Source organism: Epinephelus fuscoguttatus, linkage group LG17 (assembly GCF_011397635.1).
Source record: "Epinephelus fuscoguttatus linkage group LG17, E.fuscoguttatus.final_Chr_v1".
Classification (NCBI taxonomy): Eukaryota; Metazoa; Chordata; class Actinopteri; order Perciformes; family Serranidae; genus Epinephelus; species Epinephelus fuscoguttatus.
In genome coordinates, this window is record NC_064768.1 from 7801198 (window position 1) to 7823751 (window position 22554).

General features: G+C 39.7%; 1 protein-coding gene across 3 annotated transcripts in view; it reads right to left on the reverse strand.

The window, feature by feature from the left end:
* The window catches only part of LOC125904189 (ATPase family AAA domain-containing protein 2-like), a 35835-nt gene extending 13281 nt beyond the window's left edge, over nucleotides 1-22554 (reverse strand). The window contains exons 1-17 of one of the 3 annotated variants that reach the window (XR_007451397.1): nucleotides 22148-22554; nucleotides 17845-17930; nucleotides 14873-14901; nucleotides 10841-10937; nucleotides 10045-10117; nucleotides 6939-7017; nucleotides 6687-6809; nucleotides 4892-4958; nucleotides 3983-4069; nucleotides 3685-3793; nucleotides 2882-2997; nucleotides 1908-2082; nucleotides 1480-1568; nucleotides 1127-1286; nucleotides 779-869; nucleotides 217-531; nucleotides 16-133 (exon numbers count right to left, since the gene is read on the reverse strand). Coding sequence is in view for 2 of the 3 variants with exons in the window: in XM_049601439.1 (XP_049457396.1) it covers nucleotides 16-133; nucleotides 217-531; nucleotides 779-869; nucleotides 1127-1286; nucleotides 1480-1568; nucleotides 1908-2082; nucleotides 2882-2997; nucleotides 3685-3793; nucleotides 3983-4069; nucleotides 4892-4958; nucleotides 6687-6809; nucleotides 6939-7017; nucleotides 10045-10117; nucleotides 10841-10937; nucleotides 14873-14901; nucleotides 17845-17930; nucleotides 22148-22309 (1976 nt within the window). In the remaining variant the exon portion in view is untranslated. The remainder of the gene's footprint in view (nucleotides 1-15; nucleotides 134-216; nucleotides 532-778; nucleotides 870-1126; nucleotides 1287-1479; nucleotides 1569-1907; nucleotides 2083-2881; nucleotides 2998-3684; nucleotides 3794-3982; nucleotides 4070-4891; nucleotides 4959-6686; nucleotides 6810-6938; nucleotides 7018-10044; nucleotides 10118-10840; nucleotides 10938-14872; nucleotides 14902-17844; nucleotides 17931-22147) is intronic. The other 2 variants (XM_049601439.1, XM_049601438.1) reach the window with 2 other exon arrangements.

Below are 22554 nucleotides of genomic sequence, written 5' to 3' on the forward strand. Positions count from 1 at the left end.
GCTGATGAGACACACCTGGCAAAGTGCAGGAAGTTTGTGCTCTTGGAGGTGGCGGGTGTGGAGATGCTGGATGTGCCAGGGCCGTCATCTCCTCCATACATTAGGCCATCGTCAAGGATGCCAGAGGTCAGGTCTGACAAGCAGAAAACAGATATTAAAGATATGATACTTAATCAGGACTGCAGCAGGAGCGCCTTCAGCTTTCAGCTCACTCACCTGGATCCCTTTTCCTCTTCATCCCCTGCTCAGCGTGAGGGAACAACCTCTGCAGAGCCTCCAGGATGTCATGCAGGGTGGCAGCCAGCAGCGGCTGAACCACAGGTGACAAGGGTTTGGTGGGCGAAGCAATGGAGCGGTGGGAGGCTGGTGACATCTTCCTCATGGCTGCCACAAAGTCGCAGCTGCTGACTTCGATGGAGGAGACGTCCAGCAGGAGTTTCTGTGAAGTGGCATAGATCTGCGGGTAGCGACGACGCAAAGCGCACAGCGCCGCCTCAGTGCACACTGCCCTGATGTCAGCGCCGCAGTAACCTGAGAAACAGGAGGTCAGTTGACTAGCAAAGTAATAGGCCATTTGTCTCATTTCTGTTCTGTCAACCTGGTAGTAAAATAATTTCAGATTTATAATCTGCCGGCTATTTATAAAGAACATCCCTCTTCTCAAACTTGTATACAGAAGATATGATCGCTCTTTTTTGTTTTATCTAATGTATCTACAGTGTTAAATATTGGTTATAGTAAATCTCCTCATTTGGTGGGATGAAGCTGTCTTTCTTACCAACACATTTTTCAGCCAGCTCATCCAGGAAGTCCTCAGACGGACAGGGTTTCCATTGCCTGGTGTGAATTTTCAGAATCTCTTTACGAGACTGGAACACAAACCAAATAAAACTATCAGCTGGTATTTAGTCTCTATGTCAATTTCAACAACAGTCTGGAACCGAAATCAGGAAATAAAGTGCAACAACGGAATTAGGCTCTAAGAATTACATTTCAAATGTGTAAGAATTAAATTGTGGACAAGAATACTGAATTATGTAATGTGTACATAGCTTTTTCTTTAAAAAAAAACATTATTACAAAATGCACAGTTAGATATTGTGATACAAATAAAGAAAGATGTCACCTCTCTGTCAGGCAGTCCAAAGAGGAACTCCCTGTCAAAGCGTCCAGGCCGTCGCAGTGCTGGGTCAATGGAGTCCAGCCGGTTTGTTGCACCGATCACCACGACTTCCCCTCGACTGTCCAAGCCATCCATTAGAGCCAGGAGGGTCGACACAATGGAACTGCAGAAGACAAAAAAACAAACTCTCTGCTTTATAATGTCCGGTTTCACCATTCGCTGTTGGGAACTAAAGAACTGCTGATTCAGGGGAAAGACCACAGGTTGTCAAACATTTAAGAGAGGAGTTAACAGACCAAAATTTAAAAAGTACTTCTGCATGTTTGCTGGAATTTGTTGAGTTGGTTTGTTCTGACCTGTGTATCTGTTCCTGTCTGCTTGATCGGACCGGAGCCAGGCCATCGATCTCGTCAAAGAAGATGATGGACGGACGCATCTGACACGCCTGAAGGTAACATAGGGTTTTAAGTATTATTTTACAGTTACTGATCAATTACAGGGTCCAGTAACATTGTGACTCAGAAAACAGGTTAACAGTATTGAATATCTGGGGTACATTATGGTTCATAATTGCACCTTTAGGAAAAAAACAGACTAAAAAACAGACTATTTAAACTCGAGGGAGAAGTCTTTTCAGGTACTGAAGTCTAGAGCCATAATGACAAAGCATCAGAGTTCCAGTAGATGTCTGAAAACACAGAGGACGGGCTGTTGTCTGCAACTGACCAGCAGGGGACAACATGAGCACATCAGTTGTGTTTCAGTGTGTTTGCATGACAGTCACCTGCTCAAACAGCAGCCGCAGCTGCCGCTCGGACTCGCCCACCCATTTGCTGAGGCAGTCGGCTCCCTTCCTCATGAAGAAGGCCACCCTCCTGTTGCCATGGCTACACTCGTTGGCCAGTGCCCTGGCAACAAGTGTCTTCCCCGTCCCAGGAGGTCCATAAAACAGACAACCTCTGGAGAAGAGACAGACAAGAAAATCTTCGATTAATATTCTTAAATTTAGGATAAAAGTCCACTGATGTCTGTCTGTCTGTCTCTCTGCCTTATTGCAATAGATATGTTTTTGCATGTTTTGTTTTGTTTCAACAGGAAACAGTTTACTGTTAACTTTTTAAAAACACAAAGTTTGATAATCTCTATACATTTACTGATGTGGCTAGGCTGCGTAAACAGTCGACACAAGCTGAGAGCTGATTGTAAGTTAAACTGTCAGAAAGCCACATATTACATATTACAGTACTGTCTCATTAATATTTCTGAATGTTTTAAAGCTTGTATTTTTTAATTTATGTTTAGATTTTAATCAGGGAATCTTTTTTATGTCAAAAACAATGGCACATAGGAACAGCAACATCCTTGAGACTTGTTTTTATCAGGTATTTTACAACAGGTGCGACTCAGCCAATCACAACCGAGGACTTTGACTGTCCAATATATTATATTAATATCACACTGGTTTGAAGTGGTTTGGACCTTAACAAATGCTCCACAGAACAAATGCATACAACTAATTTTCAATATTCATCTAATAAACATATAATGTTCACATTTTTTATTTAAATAGATAAATATTCACTATGGTTTTATTGATTATTGATGTTTTCTTTTTTCATTTCAGCTTTACCTAAATTAGTGATGTGAATTTATTCACAGCCTTGGACAGGTTCACAACGCAACTGTAAGTGGGCTGTGTAGTAGAATGTATCTGACCTCTGTGAACATCTGAGTCATCTGTATGTGTGTTTATGTCACCTGGGAGGCTGAATCTTGAAGTTGTCAAATACTTCGGGGTAGAGAAGCGGGAAGACGACCATCTCCTTCAGAGCTGAGATGTGGCCTGACAGACCTCCGATGCTGTCAAACCCCACCTGAGGAGGGAAAGAAAGGAGGGAAGGAAATAGGATGAGAGAGGATGGTGCCATAATGAGATTTCTCTCTAAAGCACTGGTGCAGATTGGCGCATCAAAATAGCCACCCATATTATTTTCAATTTACAACACTACACTTGCAACACCTGGACAAGCGTTGGCTCTCATTGACATGCCGTTCCACCACAATTCACGCTGCTGTCCTGTTTCAAGCCTCCCCGCCCCTAAATTAAATGCATTTTTTTCAACCGCTCTCTCTCTGCTTGCACATACCGGCTGCCATAGCAGTTCTTCTTCTGTGCTCCCGCTGCTAAACTCCTCTCCTCGCCATGGATGTATAAAGAGAATTCTGTTGTTGTCTCTCATGTGCATCAAAGAATGGATGAGGAGAGACTAGTTGAGGCTGAGATATGTCCCAAGCTCTACGACCCACAATCCCATCGTTATAAAGACAACGGCAAAAAAAAGATATTGCCTGGCAAGTCATCATCGGATATCGGCTCTTTAGGTGAGAAATCAAGTTTAATTAGTGGTTCTCCACACATAAGGTGCATGTCACATGACACACTGCGGCGGCGCCAGTGTGTTTTCAGCTTAAATCATCATAATGTTACATGGGAGAGTAAAGATTGTCAGAGGCTGCTCACTGATAGTTTCATTGTTTGAACACAACATGTCTGAACTCACCGACTGGTCAATGGCCATTGGATCAATGTCTGCCAGACCTGCTCCTGTGTTCATCTTGCCTCTGCGGGTCCCCAGACGATGATCTGTGCGCAGGCTGAGCGGCCAACAGCTGGCAAGAAGAACCAAAACAAAAACACATTTAAAACATGAGTAACGGATTGAGAGAAATTTGGCCTTTCCTGAACAGCCATCATGTATTTACAGTTCAAAAACTGAGAGCAAACACCAATGACGGCTCAGCGAGTAGCACATTCATGTTGTTGCCCTCAGCAAGGAGCTTCATCATCTACCTACTGACCTTCCAGGGACTTTTTCAACGTTGTGTACTTCATCGTCAGAGTGGGTGTCTTCATCAGACTGATCTAACAACACACTGTTAGTGGGTCTGGAGGATGAAAGGAAAAGAAACAAGGAGACAGGACACAGAGGTAAAGGACTCTGAAAGTAGTTGTTGTTTTGGTGGAATTAAATTGTTAAATTAATGGTCTCTTTCTTAGGCTGCATCCCCCCATAGCATTAAATATTTTGGTCAACACTGACATGTGAGTGAGTGAGTCAACTCAGACAAGAGAGACATCAGATCAATTTTCAGCTGGCGTATTAACTTTGCATTTCTTAATTTCAAAGCAACAAATAAACCAAATCAGACTGGTTTATTGTCAAGTAGGTTTTCACATGAATTTGGTTTGGAGTATTAGCGCATAACATAAACATATTACGAGAAAATGAAATTACAATAAAAGCAAATTTTGCAAAAAAACAAACATGAAACATCAAAAAAGACTAGAAGAAAATTATGATAAAAGTATGTACTTTAAAAATATGTACAATATATCTGAATAAACCATGTTATGACTTGATCAACGTTGAATTTCTATTGGTTATGAGGTGAAAAAATTGTCTCATAATGTGAAGCCATTATACTTGGTATATTCTGACAATAAAAATAAAAAAGGAACCAAATGTGACTGGCACACATCATCATTTAAAGCTTTCCTAATGCTGAACTGTTTGTGTTGCAGGTACATAGTTGCAAAATGTAACATTGCTTCAGGTTTTTTAATATTAATTTGTACTTTGTAGTGACAACTGATCAAATCTGGCAAACATGCATGTATTTCCTTGTTTCAAGCAGGGAACTTATATGGTTTCCTTAGTTAAAAATTCAGAAAAAAAAAAAGTTCTAAGTTCGGCCAACAAGTCTAACCTGTACGCTGCTCTGGGCGTCGTGTTTGGTTCAGAGGTGCTGATCCTCAACGCTCCTCTCAGGAACTCTAAATAAAAACAGAGAAAACATCAGAGCTATAAGTTTAGAGGTGCCACACCCAGACTTTAAATTTAACGCATCAGAAAAATTATGCTTAAAGCTGGGGTAGGCAGTTAAGTTTGGTGTCACTGGGCAAAAATCCCATAATAACCTTTGAATTCAAGTGGTCTCAGAGAAAACTGGACTTCTACACCTCTTCTTGGCTCAATTTCTAACCTTGCAAAAATCTAGCCTGTGATGGGACATTTTGGCCAATCACTGATCATTTCAGAGAGAGGCCGTTGCTATTGGCTGTTCTACAAATGCAGATGAGCATGCATGTCCCTTCAGATGGTGAAAGTCGGACTCAACGGCGGAGAATCCTGCAGAGAAAGTTGCTATTCCAGGACTGACAACAACTGCCTACACTTTAAAGCAACCCAAACAAGGAAGACAGACTTAGGAAAAAGAGAGTGTAAGGGCTCATAAATGCTCAATGTTAGAGATGGAAACGGACGGACTCACTTCATTTTGTCCGTATTTGTGGAAGTTTTCTGAAAGCTTATGGATACGGATGAAAAAGAGCAGAACCACTGGATATGTAGGCAGTGTAGTGTAGTTCAAGGGGAATATGACAGAACATTATTCGACCTCCTCCACCGTTGCCTCGTTTGTTGTTGTGTGAAAATTTTGACTCTGCCCTCTAGTGTCATAAAGTCACAAAGGATGCATGGAAGTGTGAGGGCAGTAATGTTTACCATGTTCGAAATGGATGTGTCTGTTTTCCTACTTTCGTATGTAAAGGGAGTATAAATGTGCCCTGAAAGAGAGTTGGACAATAAATGAAAAAAAAAAACATGACACTATTGGCGATGCATTTCATAGATGAAGAAAAATGTTGTTAATAGTTTAGCCCTCTGCTAACCAGAACTAAGGAACAACTGCAGTTTTAAGTTCATGTTTATGTGGCTGATGTTAGCGAGAGCCTTTAATCAGTGTGTTCTCTGCCCCACTCCCCACTGCTCCAGAGTTCTCTGCTGGAGGGATAGCGGCTGCAGCAACCACAATCCAGCAAGCGTAAATCCAGCCCCAGGACACTTGACGCTGGATCACCAAACTTTCTGTTGCTGCCTTTATATATGTTTAAACTCAGCGCTACTGCTGGCCACCAGCCTGCTGTGACACCCAGCACTTGGGGGTTTGTGCCGCACTCTTCCCCAAAGAAGCAGTCCACAGCTGTGGGGAGCAAGGCAGAGGGACTGTGGGGTGGCTAGCAGCTGATTCTTGTCTCATTTGTGATTTGATAAACAGAGGGAGAGGATGCGGCAAGGAGAAGCTGAGCGAATGCGCAAATGAATAGGAGCAAGGAGGGGCTGAGTAAGTGAACTGTGGGAAACTACAGTGAAATAACATTAAATAAATCAATGTCTGGGAAACACTGGGTTACTGTATGGAGCGTGTGCATATGCCTGTGGTCCAAATTCTGACTTTTTTTTTTTTTTTTTTTTTGCCTTTTCCAGAGTTCTGTCTACCCACACTTTAACAAAGGTGAAAGGATAAACATCAAATATAAACGTGAATGCTGACAAATTCTAATGTTTGATCAAAGCTACATTTAATCATCTAAAATAAGCAACATGACTTATAAATAAGCAGATAAAAAGAAGAGCAAACACAGCCTTTAATTTAATGTGAAGTGTTGTGGATGATAACTGTAAATGTGATACTGATTTTAATTAAGTGGTGATGCACTAACCGCTGCTAGGTCCCTGGTTGTGCAATGAGGCTTGGCTCAGTTTGGTATCACAGTTCTGGGTGGCGCTGCAGTTGCTGTCGTCATCTGTAGCCGCTTCCTGACCACTGTCCTTGTCATCAAAACCTGGAAACAACAAAGGAAGAAATTTTCAGAAGACCACATTAAAGACATGACATCTCAACTGACACCTCCCTCACTTCATCCATGTTTATCTTTCTCTCATTTTAAATGTTCCTGGATGTTTGTACGAACTGTTTTCATCTTCGCTGTCACTGAGGTCTTTCCGTGGGGGCACTGGAGTTCTCCTCCTCTGGGCTTTAGAGTAGGTCATCTGCAATTTCATCAGACATAAAGGCATGTAAGAAAAACCAAAACAATACATCGTCCACCTGCAACGAGACCCTGGGTTTAATCCAAGGCAGTGTTACATTGGTGGCTACTTTTGTAGGGATCTTACACATATCACATTTTCAGAGAAAAAAGTCAGAAACAGCCCCATAATAGCCATCGCCAAACCCACCAGACACCAGACCAGTCATTTTAGCGTGTATAAAGCCAGCGTATTTTCACAACTGACAAGGTGATTTTAGGGATTATTTAAACCAAACAAGAGTTGGTAACTGCTGGAACAGTGAAAAGACAAACCAAGATTATTTTTGAGTTTTATTTTGTTTCTCTTGATTTTGAATGAAGAGTGTTTTGTCAGTCTGGTGGGTTTGACAATAGCAACTTCAGGCTGTCTCTGTTTAAACAACAAGGATCTCACTCTTTAACAGCAAGGCCTCTAGATGTTTGTTTATTTGAAAGCCACGCAGCAACTCTTCAGCATGGGAGCGAACGTTTTGTTTTTTCCCCTTTGCGCAAAAGGGTGTGAAGGTTTGCGGGCATTCCCATAAACACCATCTATCGCTCACCAGCCCTCATCTCAGCCTTTTATGATGTAATCCAGATCTTTGATTTCCTCTCTGTTGGATCACATTAAGTCAATTAAACCTGAATGATAAAGTCACTTTGAAATAAGTTCACATCCTGACTGGACAGACTGGACCCCTAGCTCCAAGTCAAATTTCTCTGAGGAGACCAATAAATGAACTGAACTGAACTGAACTGAACTGGAAATAAACCAGTTTGAAAGCAACGGATCTAAACAAAGTCAACTCTGAAACATGGCGTGACACACAAACAAGCAGTGGTGCTCCTCAGGCTGTCACATGCCTTCCAATATGGTCTCAGCTGATAGAGATAAGCCAACATCGCCCACTCCCCGTGAGCCGTGAGCAGAGCGAAGGAAGCAGGGTGCAGCTGGGTGCACCACCCTCACAGCGGCCTGATAAGAGAGGCAGCACCCTCTCAGAGAGGCACAGTGTGTGAACATGGTTTTAAAGCTGCTTCCAGTTGTAAACAAGAAGTCTGGACAGAAAATCAAAAAGAGCAGCAGCTCTGCTCAGAAATGAATTGCATTCAGAAGCGGCTGAAATACACTAATGTTTTAAGAAACTCAGCATTTACTCTGGTTTATTCTGGCTAACTCCTCTGTCAATTCACTTTATTTGGTCAAATTATATAAATATGGCACTGTCACACCATAACTTAAAAAAAAACAACAGCTTCTTCTGAGTCCTTTGACTTCTGTCTTTTGACTTCTGTCCTTAAAATGTCTCAGTTGGAAAGTGGCACAAAACACCACCAACCTTCCCAAAGTAGTACATAAACTATGTAATGAAGCTGATCTAAATTTATGTTAAACTGTCATCGAAGAAAAAAACAAGTGAGTTCTGTGGTTTATTCAGAGTGACAAGGATGCTGTTTTTTGGGGGAAAAAAGTAAATAAATGCTGTAGATTCTTTTTTTTTTTCAGTGATATTGTTCAACACTGTGAGCACCACAAGCTACATTCCATTCACCTCCATTGTATTGGGGTGGAGGAAGAAATCTATCTGCATGGCCAATCACAACTTTAATGTTTGCATAAAATGACATGCAGTCACCCTAATAAGCTTCAGACGAGACTGTAAACACAATTTCGACCACAGTGTGTCTCCAGACCATCCACAAGTGCAGCATAAATACAAAAAAATATTCTTGTGTGCAAACAGGATGCAAATTAAGACAAAACACGTTAAAGTTGGGGTAGGCAGAAATCTAGAAAAACCAGAATTTGAAAAACAAATTCTGCAGCTCTCTCCTCTCTGTTCGAAGCTACTTCCATCAGACGACCACAGTCCTATGCATGCACTTCATACAGTAAAACATCCGTGTTTCCCATACACTGATTTATCTAATCACATTTCATTGTAAAGTTGCCCACAGTTCACTCACTCAGCCCCTCCCTCTCTTTTCTTAGCAGACCACAACTGAGAAAAGAATGAGCTGTTAGCCAGCCCACGGTCCCTCTGCCTCACTCCCAACCGCTGCTTCCTTAGGAGGAGAGCGGGAAGCAGCTCAAGGGACAGACTTCAGACGGCAGTTGTAGAGGCTCAAATTCAGCCAACACAAATCCTCCAGTGCTAGTTGCACAGCAGGCTGGTGGCCAGCAGCAGCACTGACTTTAACCTGTGTAACAGCAGTGACATACAGCCGGGAATTGGGGCTGTCTGGTCACCTAGAGCTGGGGTTTGCGCTGGCTGGATTTGGGTTTCTGCAGCCGCTGACTGGAGGACTGCTGTCTGCTCTTCTTCCAAAAGGAGGTCCAAGGTGGTCTGTGGCCGCCAGGACTAAGATGGAAGACACACTGTGATTTGAGGCTCTAGCTAACATTAGCTACATAAACGTGAACGTGAAGTTATAGTCATGGACCTTTAGCACAATTATCAGAAAGCTAAACTGTTAGCCACATTTTCTCTCCTCTCTGAAACTCTTTGCTGATAGTGACATGTATTTTGTTTAGTTTATTGTCAGACTCTCTTTTAGACTCTTTTTGATAAGTGCTTCTTCCTTTTTTGGGTTGCTTTGCGGTGTAGCCAGTTGTTACCAATGCTGGAATAGCAACTTTCTCGGCAGGATTCTCTGCCATTGAATCAGGCTTTCACCATCTGAAGAGATGTAAAGCGTTATAAAGCCAATAGGAATGCCCTCTCTCTTAAATGATCAGTGACTGGTCGAAGTCTTCAGTCAGGGGCTAGATTTTCTAAAGCCTGAAAACAGCTGAGAGGAGGTGCAGAAGTGTAGTTCTCTCAAATCATTTGAATTACGATATATGCTCATAGGTTATTATAGGATTTTTGCTCGGTGATGCAAAAATAAAACTGCCCACCCCAGCTTTAAGGTGCTCAAACAACACCTCCCATGTAAAATAGGAATAAATAGTAAGAACTCTTTGTATGTAGACTAGGCCAGACAAGATGTTTACATTACTCACTCCGTCTTTGTTGTTACTAAGCCGCATCTTCTTTTTTATGTTGTCCATTCTCTTCAGGACTGACCCGGTTGTGCTGCAGAGAGAACAGTGTAGAATAAAATATTTATTTTTCAGATTACATCTACTTCATTCTCAAATTCATGTCAGTATTTATTTGCCCTCATGTGGGGAAGGCAAATGTATTTTAGCTAGGATGGTGGGCCTGACCTATCCTACTCTGCTTCCTCTGCCTCCGATTGGCTTTCCCTAACCCTAACCAACCAATCCTCTTGCCTAAACCTAAACCACCCACCCAATGAAGGCAATGAGTAGTAGCCAATCAGAGGGAGAGTAGGGCGGGTTATGCCTTCGCCATCATAGGAAAGAAGATAACTGATAACACAAATAAATGCTGCAGTACATGTTAATCCCAAAGATTGGTACCAAAATCAGTGCAAATAGAAGTACCACAGCTCAGGCGGCTACAGTACATGATTGTTCTGCAGTAGGCAACAAATCAAAAACAGATTAGAGCCAAAAAACAGGATTCAAACTGAGCATCTGTCAGTATTTTGCTGATCTGGTGGTGATTAAAAGAAATCAATGCCGACTGGTGGTACAGGACAGCGTTTGTGAAAAGCAGTCTCAAGTGTAAAAATCACACATTTTGTTCCCACAAAGATCCAATCTGACCTGTTCCCAGCTGTATTACTGCAACAAGGGCTGCAACTAACTATTATTTTCCAAATGATTAATCTTCTGATACTATTGAACATTTTGCTGCTGAAAGAGTTTTATTTGAGTCTTGATGTCTTACTTGGTGCTGATGCCATCAAACATGTTTGAGGCCTGATACCGGCTGATCAGTGAGATCGGTCTGTTGCTTCTCCTCAGTCCATTCCTCCATCCACTACCTACACACACACACACACACACACACACACACACACACACACACACACACACACACATATGTTGCTGTACATATTGACTAACGGGCTTAAGGAGTATGGTCTAGACCTGTTCTATATGAAAAGTGTCCTGAGATAAATTTTATTTGGCATTTGATCATTTTATGATTTGGCGCAATATAAACAAAATTTACTCGACAAACTGAAGTCACCAATATCCAATATGGTAAAAATCACCACTAATTCCCACAGAACCTTTTTCCTATCAGGTTGCTAAGGCCTCTGAAACAGTGTGTACATCCTCATAAAATAGTAAAATGCTCAGGTGAAGCCAACACTTAAGTGCTAAAAGCTGTAGTTCCTCTAATGGCCACTCAAAAAACTGTCCCTGGCATTTTTGGCCATGGCGGCCCACTATGATTGGTGATATGCCATACGTACACACTATGCTGTTACCAAAATTAAAATAAATCTAAAAATGTCAGTCTAGGAGCGCTTCCTGGACTCAAGACAAGTTTTGTTGAGGTGCTCTTTGGAAGGGAATCTTTAGACTGAGAAAACAAGGAAGACTCCAAGGCACTGTCAGTTGAACAAAGTTAAAAAGCCCTTATTTTAATGGCTTGGTAACATTTCCCTTTAAAAAAACTCTGACACGTTTCGGCAATTAAGCCTTCATCAGGGAGTCAAACAGTTCTCAACAGGAAGGAGGGTTTCTGATAGGTGGACTTATGCTTTAAGAAACTCTCCTTCCTGTTGAGAACTGTTTGACTCCCTGATGAAGGCTTAATTGCCGAAACGCGTCAGAGCTTTTTTAAATCGAAATGTTACCAAGCCATTAAAGGCTTTTTAACTTTGTTCAACTGAGAGTGCCTTGGAGTCTTCCTTGTTTTCTTAAAATAAATCTCAGTTGTACCCTACGTGCCCTGGAAGAGAGTACCAAGGCTAGAAAATCAGTGTGCTCATTCACTTCTCATATATCCATCAGTGGTTTATCCAGCAGTCTATGTTAGTAGGCTACGCACATAGATGTCGGAACTAGGGGTGCGGGGGTTGCGGCCGCACCCCCTCCCATCCGCCCACCTGCACCCCATCAGCCTCCCTACCCACTGCATTATGCTTTAAAAAAATAAAGAATCTGAATTTAAACTCAATTTGTCTGACTTACATTTATCTCTTTCATATCATTAATGCATAGATCTATGCTTTTGATGTGATATGCAGCCTGCCTGACTACATACAGAGGCCCTGGACCTGCTGCGCTTAGAGGTGGAGCAGCGTTTTGATCAGGAGGGACTCTGCGTAGCTGCAGAGCGAGAGCAGGCAGTTCTTGAGGCGACTCAGGGGAAATGAGTGGTTGTGGGTTCCCCGGAACTGACCCCCTTTCCATGAGAGCAGCTAATAGAGCTTAGATCGGGCCCAAAAAATCCAGCCCGACCTGGCCCGAGCCCGTGCACATTGTGTCCGAGACCGGACCGGCCCGTCCAATTAACTGTAATTATGGGCCCGAGCCCGATGTAAACCCGACATTTTTCAATAAGTTGGCTATTATAATTAAGAGTATTAAACCACAATTCTTGTTATTTGAATGGCAGAAATATCGGATCTTAATGAATGGCGCAACACGGAAGCATGTCTACGTAATAAAACAGGTGTTTATTTGAGGATCCAGGTGGTGAAGGGCTGTGCATGCACAATGTTCCAACACGGGACAGCCCTCCATTCCAAAACCCCGCCATTCCGAACGACCCTCACTCTGAAATTGATTTTCAAGTCCATATCAAGTTTCCTGCATCAAACATTGCCGCCCGCTTTCTGTCCACACTCGCACAATTCTGAAATTTGTTGTACTACAAAAGCTTGAAATGAACGTTCAACTCATTGTTTTTTATTGAAAATATGTCACTGTCTTCATTTATTATGTATAATTTCTCTAGCAGCAAACACATTTAAAGGAGACACTTGTCAAGTCTTTTTACGCGCGCTGTCCGTGGTGCTGAAATCCCCGCTGCAGCCACCGCTTCTGCTGACAGCAGACCGGGGGAGAAAAAAAAGACATTTCTTTGTTCTGTGCTTTCAGAAAATAACCAGAGTTAGGGTAAGAAAGACCAACGGTCTGTACAGCAGTCCCACCGTGTTTGCCAGGGCATATCAGGCTGTGTGATTATGCACAAAGATTGGTTTAACGCATTGGAGCAATTTCATACAATTTCAGACATTCAGCGTTATAACTAATTTCAGTTCAACATGGTTATTTGCTTAGAGGATTCAGCTGAAGCATAATGAGTGTTATATGTCATTAAGATGAAGTATTTGCTTGTTTTGTGGTTAATTATGCACATGATCCATTTGACCCCATCATGTGTCCCTGCAGACAGGGGCAAAAGGATCAATGCGCAGCCTCCGTTTGCTTTGCATCCGTCTTGTACATTCAAACTTTGTAAACACGGTTGGCATATTCTGCCATCATAACTTGGCTCTCAGAATTCACCAGATTGATGCCTTTAAATCAAATATATACAAAATACAAAAACAAAGCATGCCCCCGGGCCCCCCTAGAAGGTTCGGACCCCCCGCCATAGTCTCCAAAAATCCTGTGGGAAACACTGTAATTGATAATTGTTTTGCTCACCCAACAGCCCAAAACCTCAAATTACTAATACATTGTTAGATATTAACATTATCACATGAAAAACAGCAAATCTTCACATTTGTGAAGCGTGAAATGTTTTAACATGAAAAAAACCCCAACTAAATTATTACAACAACGGTTGCTAATTAGTTTTCCGTCAATTAAGTAATCGTTTCAGCTGTTTTTGTGAGTTTTTATATGTTCCATGTGCAAAGATGTTAATTTGGAAAGTAACTAAAGCTGTCAATCTACTGTTGTAAAGTAAAAAGTTTAATATTTCCCTCTCACACGTAGTGGAGCAAAATAAAGTGGCATGAGAAGAAAATACTCAAGTAAAATACAAGTACCTCACATTTTTATTTGAGTACAGCACTTGAGTAAATTAAACTTTGTTCCATTCCCCCACAGTCCCATACATCTCCTGTATTATCTGATATTCTAAGGCTGTGACCACACAGAAAGTGAACGTTTTAGCAGCTGGAGGCAGCTTTTTGTTATAGTTTTTAATGAGAATGAAGCTTCTTGCCTGCAGCTCGTGCCTTGCATTTCTGCGCTCTGGACACCTGGCGTTTTGTCAGAGTGTTCTGAACTCCTTGAGTTAAAACTTAAACTCAGGGCAAAAAATGTGCCCCACGTCATCTAGTTTCGTCATTTTTTACCCCCATTGTACAATCAGATGTTTTGAGAGGCAGGCCTTCTGTAGTAGTCACGACAACAAGTTTACAGTTGGTAAACAATGCAGGAGAAACTGGTGGTAGCGGTTGCTGGATACCCAGAGCTATACAGCCGGACGATAGACAGCAGGTTGTCAAACTGCTCCCAAGTCATCCCAAAATATACCTGGAAACGGCCATCATGGAGGTGAAGCTCCTGGACCAACTGGTGCTACTACCCATGATACATGCTCTTTTTTAGGGTCTCATGTACCCACACAGATCTCTGTTTCCCTGTGCCCAACAAACTATTTACTGACAGCCTCTCACCCTCAACCAGAGCTACAGCAGGTACCCTCTGCCTGTCCATTTTAGAAACTAGATACTAACTACTGGGAAATAAATAAATAAACAGTAGATTGATGACACAGGATGGTTAGTGTAAGGACGTGATGGGGTGGTTGCCTGGCAACAATAAAAAGGCACAGCAAGCTTTTTTTTTTTTACCAATGGCATTTAATAAAAAAATAAAATTAAAAAAAGACAGTGCAGTGTGTCTCACTTTTTGCAACCTGCCAAGCGTTTTCTGTGTGATCAGGGCCTAAGACTTCCGTGAATTAATGTTCAGTACTCACTGGTGATACCACTATCCTTACCTGCAGTGTTTTGAAGCCTTTGAGATTTCCTGAAAACACAAACCAGGGCTAAGTATGAGACATGAAACATACGAGCAGTGATTTATTTTACATTGAAGGTGGAAAGTTGTTGCATCTATCTTTGTGTAAACAAACACATATTTGGGTCAGTGACAAATAAGGGTTGGCAAGATGAGCAATTCAGAAATATCTTCAAAAATAGTTTTCAAAGCATGCATCAGATTTGTTAAAATGTACATTCTGTATTTTTGTTGGTTTTATGTCATTTGAAATGACATTTGCACCATTTTTTATGAAAAGTAAGACTGAATGTCAAATGGTGTAACCACGAAAGAATGATAAATATTAAATATTTTATCCACCTATAGTAGATTTAAGTGTACTTATAAAAAAAATCTTTATTTCAAAAGCATTAAATTGAAGTAAGATATTTTTGGAGTATTTCTATATTTAAATTTTAATGCATATTGGCAATACTGAGCAGGACATTTCCTAAAAACACCCCTTTTTTTCTAAATAACGCGTGACAAATTATGTAAAATTTAAAGAAAACACAGTGTTGCACTGCAAAAGTGGATTACATTTATTCCACATTTTACTGCACATTTATTTTCCTATATATAATCATATTTTTATGAAAAAATACCAGTTACACCAAATGACACTGGGTTGTGTCAATTGGTGTAACTGGTATTTTTCATAAAAATATGATACACTGCCTGACCATGCTCCTTCTACAGTCAAATACCACTGTTTGGTGAAGGAATTGACACAGAAAATCAAATATGACAGTCAACAAGGTTAAGTGAAATTGTTTTTTTCATGTTATTTCAGTTCAGAAAAAAGAACATCTGACAACAGTGAGCTAATTTCTTCTACTGTAAATTCTTTGCTGAAAAAACATTTTACAATCATGTTTCATTTTAAAATTTAAAAAAGTTTTAAAAGTTCTGATAAGAAAAAAGTCACCTGACAACAACTCATAAGGATGAACTGGTCTACTATTGTGAATACGGTTGATAAAAATTTAATGAGAGAGGAAGTTCAGAAAAGGAACAGCTGACAACAATTAACTAATTTCTTCTACTGTAAATTCTTTGCTAACAACAATCGTTTAATTTTAAAATTTAACTCATGTTTCGTGTTTTGTGTTTTAAATTCTGATAAGGGAAAAAGTCACCTGACACCAACAACTCGTAGGTAGGTAAGGACGTAATTGGCCCTTGCTGCATCATTAGCATTCATTTGCATTAGCACTCTATGACGAGCCACTTTTTCCTTTTTTTTTTTTATTTGCACACAAGAAAAAGAGTATAGGATTTCGATAAGAAGAAACAGAATACATACAGTATTGACACATATAAAAAACGATGACTTCAAAGAGAAAAAAAAGTGTGTGGGACGAGCCAAAAGAAAACCCTTAGGGCTTGTCAGGTGGCCCTCCTAGAAACTGGCATCTAATGGGGAAAATTGATTTTATTTATTTAGTTTGATTACTTTAGTTTTCTATAAATGTGTAATACATTAGTAACGAAATAGCAGAAATGTAAATAATTGTATTTTACAGACAGAAATTTTAATGTTTGAGTAACATTTCTACTTTAAATTAATTATTGGATTTTTAGGTATCTTAAAGCTACTGTACAAGATCAAAATGAGTTTTTTTATAATACATCTTTTTTATTAGCATCATAAACTACTGATATCTAATAAATTACTATCATAAACTGCTGATATTTGACATAATTGCCTATAACAGAAGGCTCTTAATAGGAGTCAAATGGTGTAACCGGTTACACCATTTGACATTTCATTTTAAAATCAAATTTGACAGGCATTACCATGGACACCTGTGTAAGCACATGGCCTTAGTCTCAATATTTCAAACATAATTTTTAAAGTAAATATTTATTTTAATGATTTTTATGAATTATTAATGTTTTTCTGGGGTCATACCATTTGACATGTACACTTTCCAAGCCTGACCAGAGTCTAAAAACATTAATTTATTAGTAATTTTAAGAAATTCTAACCTTGTTATGCAGCAGTTGTGATCATCAGAGGTCCTTCTCTGTAACACCATTTCCTGTCACATGGCCTTCTTTACAATATTAACAAAACGGCCTCTTAAATGGTGGTTACACCACTTGACACTTAATGTAGTTTACTTGACTTTCAGGATTCCCCAAATTAAATTTCATATTTAGAACAACTGTATTCCATTACCATTATTGAATATAAAAAAGTAATAACTTAAAGATCATGCCAAACTAGTTGATATGGTGTTTTATTGAGAATTTTAGTGTTTTTAAGCAAGTTTAATAATTTGGTGCAAGTTTTTAGGGTTACACCATTTAGACATTTTTGCCATTATCCTCTAATATGTTCTCTCAAAATGAATTAAAAGCAGAAATTTTATACTGGATCCACACAAAATTAAAATTTGTAAGTTAATCATACATTTATTTTCAAATTTTAACCCTTTTAAATTTGACTAAACCATATGAACACAAAAAAAGTAGCGTCACGTCATTGACTGATTTATCACAGAGTCAGAAAGCAGTGTTCTGAATGACACATAACACTAACACATCTGAGAAGACACTGACGATGAATTTTCAAACTGATAACTTGTAATTTTTAAATGACTAATAAATGAATTGACTGATCATTTCAGCAGTGACGGTGGTAATCAGACAACATTCACTGGTCATGTATTTTGTGTGCAAAGATCTTAATTTGTAAATTAACTAAAGCTGTCAATCTACTGTGGTGAAATAAAAAGTTTAATATTTCCCCCTGACATGTAGTGGAGCAAAAGTATACAGTGGCACAAAAAGAAAATACTCAAGTAAAGTACAAGTACCTATTTTTTTTTTTTAATTGAGTACAGCACTTAAGTAAATTAAACTGTATTACATTCCACCACAGTCCCACACATCTCCTGTATTATCTGATATTGTAAGACCGACCTGATGATGCGTCTCCCTGGTTTATCTTCTTCGTCCTCTGGTGTTTCTGAACCAGTGTGATTCTGTTCGTCTTCAGCATTAGATTCCTGTAAAAACATTTCAAATACTTCAGAAGTTTAGGCAACTGAAAACAAAAGAGCAAGGAGTCGTATCATACTCTGTCAAAGTACAACACTGCAAACAAAGACAAGCTGAAATAGCGAGGGTAAATACTCTTTAAGTGTATTACAGTGATAGTCAACTTACAAACCGTGGGCCAAATCTGGTCAGCGACAGGGTGCCAGATGGCAACCCTAACCATTTTCTAATTCACAATGAAAATTGATGCACACTGGACATTTTTTTTTACTTTCACTGTAAATAAGGTGCCAAAACACATAAAAAGCATCAAAATAGAGCTTGATTATCAAAAAGTCCAAGGGGAGGATCCCCTGGACCCCCCAACACAGATTAAGTCCAGAATGTCCTCAAATCCCAGAAATGCTCCTGCCTATACCTGACCTCTGCAGGGCTGCTGCAACTGGCTCCTGGCTTTCCTGCCATTTTGCGAACATGACCTCCAGCCAAAGCAGGTTATGCATCCTGAGTGTATTACATCGTCTTTCTTATGTTGGTAGTTGCCCTTTGGTGCATTCAGTCATTTCTGTAACTACTTATCCTGTTAGGAGTCACAGGGGGCTGGAGCCTATCCCTGCTGACATTGGGCAAGAGGCAGGGTACACCCTGGACAGGTCACCAGACTATCACAGGGCTGACACATAGAGACACACAACCATTCTTGCTCACATTCACTTTACAGGGAATTTAAAATCACCAGTTAGTTAACCTGCATGTCTTTGGACTGTGGGAGGAAGCCAGAGTACCCGCAGAACATACAAGCTCTGCACAGAAGGGCTCCGCTACTGCAGGCTCGAACCCCAACCCCCTGGGTTCGAACCCGGAACCCTCTTGCTGTGACGTGACAATCTTACCACCACACCACTGTGCTGCCTCCTTTGGTGTATATTTTGCAAATTCCTGCACATAATGTTTCATTTTAAAAACATATTTTACATATTTTTACATATTCTTAATAATATGTTTTCATATTTCAAGATGAGTTTTCTATTTTGTATTTATGTTTTCTTGTATGTGAAAATATCACCTACTATTATCACCTATTTAAGCAATATCACATGAGAGGGAGTGATGTTGTTGAGTGTGATATTACTTTTATACAACAGTTCAACAGTTAAATAAGCAAGGCTGATTAAGAAATGTTGAAAAATGAGGACAAAATAGATAATTTAAGCATTTTATTTGTCTTCCGCCAACAAAAATAGTTCCCTCAGGACTCCGCTGCTACCGTTGCTATGTAACGCACACATGGTGCGCCAGGCACTTACTCTTTATACACATTTATGTGCACGTTTCCATTAATTGTGCAGCCGGTGAAATAAGTCTCTGGTGGCTGCATGGTGGACTGTGGCTTCACAGGCACAGCCGACTCTGCCTTCTGATCTGACAGTATGTTGCTTTTCTCCAAGTCATTGAGCTCCGCTGATGAAACACTGACAAACCTGGATGTGTGCTCAGATGGATTCAGCTTCTCCTCTCCCTCATCTTCCTCTGAAGACCATTCACAGTTAAATTCAAAACTTATTTTAGGAAATAAATCCATATTTTTGGCTGTTTGACAGTGGATGAATTAATTAGCCTACAACGCAACTGCTGACCTAACTGACACTAACCGTCAGTTTTGATTTGATTGTTGATTGCAATCAGCTGTGAGGCAGAGTGATACATACACAGTGAAATAACCGTGATGTTGTACTCCAGTATCGTCACGGTTTTACTGTCTCTCGACCAATCAGATTGCAGGGCCGGATCTAACTGCTGTATAATTGGTGATAAACCTGACTCTTAGGGATGGTCCAATTCGGGGCCACTATCCCTGTTGAAAATAACAATTTGGCCAATAGCCCATACTGATACCAATGGTTTTTTTGTTGTCGCTGTTTATTTGCTTTTTTGTTATTTATTCCCCCTTTTGTTGCAGGGAAACAGAGAAATCTTTATTATAAAAAAAATAACTGAACTGTTTTAAAGTCTTTCAGTCCTTTATTACTCTATACTTGAATGAGCACAAATTCAACCATACACATTTTTTAGAATCCCTTCATATAAACTTTTTTCACAAAAAAAACATCTTTAGAAAAATAAATCCTTCAAAAGCCTTTTTACAATAAACAATATATCATAATTCCCTCTCTAATATCTATTTAATATTGCTGTGAAAACATAAACAAATTTCTCCCTCAAACAGCTAGATTTATTCTCACCAAAAGTTTCTCACCCAAAACATTTTAAAAGATTATATCTGAACACATCACGAGATCCTCATAAAATACCTTTGTCAAAGCATAACTTTAAACATATCATAATGTAACTCAATGCAACCTTTGGTGGTTGTTAGTTCTGGCCACCGGCTGCTAACAGCTAACATTACTACCTTTCCTCCTGCCAATTTCAACTCAGATTTGTTGTTTACAGTGCAGCATTATGAGGGAAACCACAGGGTGTGTCCCATAGACATATGTATCCCCTGAAGATACACATAGTGAGTTTTCGACCCAAACACATTTTCTATTGTCCCAAGGACAACGGGACGCCATTAGCTTCAAGCCCTGCCTTTTAGCCCATGCAGACTTGATGTGACACAACTTAAGAACATGGCCCATTGTCTTTTGTGAATGTCATCTTATTTGCCAATAGGTCGATGATTGTCACCAAAGCAAATATAAGCTGATAACGATGTGTGAGTGATAAACTGATGCATCCCTGCATGATTCTGAATGTATTTTGCATCTTTATGAAAAAAAGCAAAGAAATTAATTATATTAAACCATTTACTGAACTGTACAGTGAGATTTACTGGCACAAAAATATCTGCATGTTGTATGTTTCGTAATATAATGATACTGATACAGGGATTTTAAGGCTGATATAAATATTGATACATGTGCAATTAAAAATTAAATATTGATATACCTCCAGCTATTGATAGTGTTCCATTCTGTGATCAAGACATATTCTGGGTAGGACATTTTACAGTTGAAAAAAAAGGTCACCACTTTGTGGTAGAAAAATAAAGGAGGGTGTTTCAGATCAAATGTTTCTCATTTCTGTACTTTCATTACTTGTCATTTATCAGCGCACATATATGCCATTACCAATGTATCTGCAATTAGCAAATATCAGTCGATATATCAGCCTGATAGATTTACTTTTTATATCTTGTAATGCAATGTCACTTAATATAAAAAAATCTTAAGTTACTAATTTTAAATGACATTTTTCATGACAATTGTTAACTATATAAAGGCAGTAATGTTAATTATTGACACAGGCCTTTTTAAAACAACAAATGTTGATCAAAGTGCTTCGCAAAAAAAAAAAAAAAAAAACACAGTTGCTACTAACAATAACTTTTCATAGTCTGATGATTAATATTAGGGACTGTTTGTTATTTTTGAGGGGGAAGGGGTGGTGCAAGAAGGGGGAGGCACGTCAAATCATTTTTTAAGCACTGGGGTAGGGACTTATGTTTTTTTTTTTTTTTCTTCGGCTTAGGGGAAGGGGATACAAATTGAAATGGTTGTTATTTGTATTTGTTTTACAGCAGAATTCCAAAGAAAAGATGCCTTGAATGCCTGTTTTTCTTTAAAAATCACCAAAATCACACAATTTATCATAGCGACAAACTGCAAAAACAGAAATTATCTTTGGATTTTAAAATTCCCAACCTCCTTGGACACATCATGTGTTATGAACTTCCATTAGAAAAATTAACCAAATCTGAGGTGAAAATAGTAATATTTAATCAAAATAATATTATTCTACGTGTCACTGAAAAATTTGCAAAATAAACTGTTTAAATATCCGAGGCTTTTTTCAACTCAAGGATTTCGTCTTCAACAAAACAAACAAAAATAAAAACATAAAGAAAGTCACCCCCAGCCACCCCTGTCCTGGCAAGCACAGTCCTTCACTTAAATATAATAATAACAATGACATAGTTCAGAATACACACTGGCTCTGTTATGTTTTGTTTTTTTCTTCTCTATTTTAATACTAATGCCAGTATTTTTTGTGTGATAGCCACAATGACTAACGTTATACAAGCCAAAGTTAAATGGTAACTTAAGTTAAGCTTTAATCATTTGCTACTGAAAGACTGGCAGTTAACGTTACTACTTAAACTTTACTGAAAGAGTAAACAGTTTAAGATTTTAAAACTTCAAACGCCAACAGAGAAACTTACATGGGACAGCGCGGATTCCTCCGGCCGGGTCACCGTGCTCCTGCTCCGCGTCTTTAGTGGATCTTGCAGCGGGGACTCGGAGCTCTTGGCCGGCCTGTGCCGCTGCTTCCGCTTGCTGTTCTGATCACCGGCCCCTCTGCCCCTACCGCGGTGCGTCACCATGGTAACCCCGCACACACACACAGGCTAAAACGGTTAGGTAGCTTACCGGTTAATTAACGGCAAAAGTAAAGACACAAAAAACGGAGTGCGGAGATAAACACGTTCAAGTCTCTGAAGGTTGTTCTGCTAAGTTGAACGGGCTGCTGCTCCGTGTGTTGAGGCGCAGCTGAGATACAAACACACCCCAAAAACACACTTGATAAACGGTTAAAGACGGACCACCGACTGAGGTGTTGATTCAAAAA